Here is a 3,761-nt window from a genome sequence, read left to right on the forward strand (position 1 = left end):
TGATGCAGCATATGAACCTAGACTATTCTTCCCGCAAATGCGGGGCGTAGCATATATATAGACTGCTGCTGTCGGGGTTATGTGAAGTTTTTATGTGGGTATGAAAGGCTCCCAGGTCCTATGGTCAGCGGGTCAGCAATATTCTCTGCACTACTGATGAGTCTTGAGCTACAGGGCCACCCACACTGAGCGTTAATTTGTCTAGAGCAAGGAGTCCTTCACCAGCCGCTACATTCTACAAGGACATAGGCATTGAGTTAGATTCCTACTGATAAGTAAAATAACGAATCCAGGGATAATAGTCACTGATTGGTTCGTGAAGGGGGACGATTCCCACGAGTTGCACCCGGACACGCTGAAGGGAGAACAACTAACTGAGAACAGTGGAATATGAACACTGCCGTAAAGGAAATCACCAAAATTGCCCGAATAGCTACCCCTCTACAGAACCTGGAAAAGACCCCCGCCAAAACCCAGGGGTAGTGCCGTGCAGTACAATCCCAGTAATAGTAGCCTCTGTCAAGTTCAGTAGCCAACACTTAAGTCCGTGATCTAACCCAGGGTTAGTTGTTAAACGACGATTGCAACATGTCAAAGGCCAACCACCTGGGCAACCATCCCCGCAGCAGTGGCCGACCCGAACTAACTAGCTAATGCGCGAACTGGGACAGCAGTGTGCGCAGGCAGTAATAAGTTTCCTGTCAACACTTTGTAGCCACGGTGCAGCTTGGTTTTAACCGGTGGATCCCAGATTTGCCCTGCTTTGGGAACCACTCTCAGCCGTGTTATTGTGCCATTTTGACGCGCCATTGTCACATATACACCAATTCCTCTCTCTTGTCCCCTTCTAGCAAATTCTACTTCGCGTAAAAGCAGCTGGCCTCCTCTCCTTTTTCTCCAGTCACCCTGGGAACAGCGGCTCACGGCTTGGAGTTCCGGGAGATGGGTCGGCCTGACGGGAGTTGCAGCGCACTTCGCTGCACGCCGTGATGCACGGCATCCCCAGAAGCAGGCACGACCAATATAGCGGTTTATCTCTGGCCTTAATCAAGGACAGCCGTGGTCTGCAGCAGGCCTCACCGGAAAACGGGACCGTGTACACACTAGATTTACGTTCTAGTAATATGTATCCACAATCAATATATATAATGCACAGGAACATACATGCATGTATACAAATATATATATTGTGTATAGAAGCGTATATCTATATGTATACGGGTAAACATACAAATATACGCACTGATCAAGCGCATAGGAGGTTGAGGCCCTAACGGTTTCACTTGAACACCGGCAGTGTACGCATCCCCCTCTTCGCAGAGAGTTATCGCCGGTAGAAATGAAAGAAATCTTTCCTTTGCAGCGATTTACCCGGTTAATCAAAAGAAATCAGTATCGATGGAGAAGATAATTTCTTACTGGCTAGTGCTCAGCGGAGCTTTATCGGGCCCCCCAACGTCGAGCATGTTGTTAGTGACTAAGCTAGAAGCTGCAGCTCCTAAACTTTGTGCACATTCGAAATCGCCAGATTCATTGGCTTTGACCTAGAGTTGTCTCTGCCATGGTACAGACGAATTTCTTCACGAGTTCCTCTTGAGAGAGCCGTCCTTGAGCTCGTAGGTGTAGCGAGCTATGCCTAACTCGGCTCCTGCATGTGGAGCCGTAACTGACTACAGTAGTACCTGTCTGCATGCAGAAAACCTCATATTCATACCTTAACAAACACAATACAACTTACTGCAGAATAATAGTTCTCTTAAAGAGGAGATCTCCTGTTGCTCTCCAGTGCGCTGATATCCTCGATGCCGGCTGTGTCACTGCCAGCCCTAACCGGGGGCCCGGTCACGGCGCATCCAAGGCCTACCTCGTACCGCGAAACCACTACAAACCAAGGCTTTTTGTTTAGTTGCTTTTACGTATACAATAAAGTCTTCTAGATCCACGTACCTGAACCCAATGTGTCCTTGCGGCTCAACATTTTAACGCCCGGCACTACAGTACTAGGAGGGGAAACGGCTCCCGATTTCAGTGGCTCCCTCATCGGTTTGCAGCGTTTCCCTCCACCTGCATATTGCCAGTCAACGTTGAACGTAATACCGGGGTATTTATCTGCATTGTAAACCCCTGCTGGTTTTGGTCCCGCAGGCCGGCAGCAGTTGCGGCTCCCTGCACAAGTCCGCAACCAGATTACTTTTCCAAGCGTTCCCTCTTCTTCACTGCTTTTCTTCGGTGTAAATTCGCGTAGAAGGCAGTACTGGTTTAAACACCGTCCCTTTGTATCGCTGCCCGTTCGGTGATATGCAGACAAACGCAAGTGAACAGCGATTGCACTCGAGACTGACTGATGATAAATAAATTCCGCTTGAGATGCAGATGAGGGCTGCTGAAGTCAATATTTCCTGCTGAAATATGTGTCGCTTTCTGTTGTCAAAATGACGTATATGGAACAATGCAGCAGCTGTTGCAGCAGTTCCAATGGGGCGTCTTCTGTAGACGCCCCCTGTCGTGCGCGTGCTTTCTGCACCATTTTCCGCAGTACCCAACTTCGCACAGTTGGCGGGGGCTCCCAGGCGTGCCCTTGACTTCAGATGTTGTTTTCAGAGTTGGCAGCTGGTCTCCGCCAGCGCTGGCAGGTTGCGCAGGTTTGCCCGTTTCTGTATTTGTTAAAAATGATGGAAGGCGTTCGATTACAGGGCTTGCCGCCGCTAAAGTCTCTGCTCTCCCCATATCCCCGGACTTGCAAGAGGGGCTGCAGCGTTTGGGTGTTCGGAGACTTGCTGAGGTGCAGCGAGTTTGTCTTCTTCGTGCATTGGGGGGCACCAGCCTCGTTGTCGCTGCNGGAGACTTGCTGAGGTGCAGCGAGTTTGTCTTCTTCGTGCATTGGGGGGCACCAGCCTCGTTGTCGCTGCAAATCCAGGGGCTGGGAAGACGTTGGCGTACCTTCTTCCTGTTCTACAGCGGTTTGTGGCTGAAGACAGGCGACGCCCGCTGGATATGTCAGAGGGGTCACTAGCGTCTCCTTTCGCGCTGATATTAGTTCCTTCTCGGGAGTTGGCTAGGCAAGTGGCCAACGTTGCAATGGCCCTGCTGCCGTCCGCGCCAGTGGTGCTGCTAGACCCTGCGTCTCCCGTACGGCAGCACCAACAGATGCTCAGCCATTTGTCTGTCAGGATTGTCGTTTCTACACCTGATAGGATCCGCTCACTGATGCGGGAAAGGCGTCCACAAGCTTCTGCAACCGGCAGGGCAGAATACGCTGAGCCAGTTTACCTCAGCTTGAAAAACCTTCAAATATTAGTTGTCGACGAGGCAGACTGCATGATGCGTCGGGACTACTACTCTAAGGTGCAGTTCATATATAGGACTGCCATGGACTGCAAGGCCAGCGCGGAGAAGTCTGGAGAAAGGTTCCGAGATTGCAGGAGCTCTCTCCAGTTACTTTGCTTCAGCGCCGTGTTGCCTACAAACTTGCTCGCTACCTTCGAGGCAGACTTTCCGCAGGCCGAAGTTCTAAACCTGCTAGACGCTGCTAAGTATGGGACGGAGGGAGGGCTGAGTGGGAAGCACCAGGGGTTCGCAGAGGCGCCCTCGAACGAAAACGGCTCCCCAGGTGCGTATCCATGGAGGAGTTGCATGTTTGCTCGGCGTGCACTCGTGCAGCTCGACTGTAAAATTGTGACCGTGTGCTCCTTGTTCTTCCCATATGGACAGGCAGTGCAGTCGTGGGAGCTGGCGTAAGGCACCATATTTGTTACATACCT

At 51.2% G+C, this 3,761-nt stretch overlaps 1 protein-coding gene across 1 annotated transcript in view; it reads left to right on the forward strand.

Annotated features, from left to right (window-relative positions):
- The window catches only part of EMH_0063410 (RNA helicase, putative), a gene marked incomplete at both ends in the record, with an annotated part of 6,257 nt that extends 2,519 nt beyond the window's left edge, over nt 1–3,738 (forward strand). The window contains one exon of the mRNA XM_013498141.1: nt 2,918–3,738. Coding sequence (XP_013353595.1) covers nt 2,918–3,738 — 821 coding nt within the window. The remainder of the gene's footprint in view (nt 1–2,917) is intronic.
- Between the last annotated feature and the right edge of the window lie 23 nt (nt 3,739–3,761).

The sequence above is a fragment of the Eimeria mitis genome, genomic scaffold, assembly GCF_000499745.2.
Source record: "Eimeria mitis Houghton genomic scaffold, Emh_scaff3211, whole genome shotgun sequence".
Classification (NCBI taxonomy): domain Eukaryota; phylum Apicomplexa; class Conoidasida; order Eucoccidiorida; family Eimeriidae; genus Eimeria; species Eimeria mitis.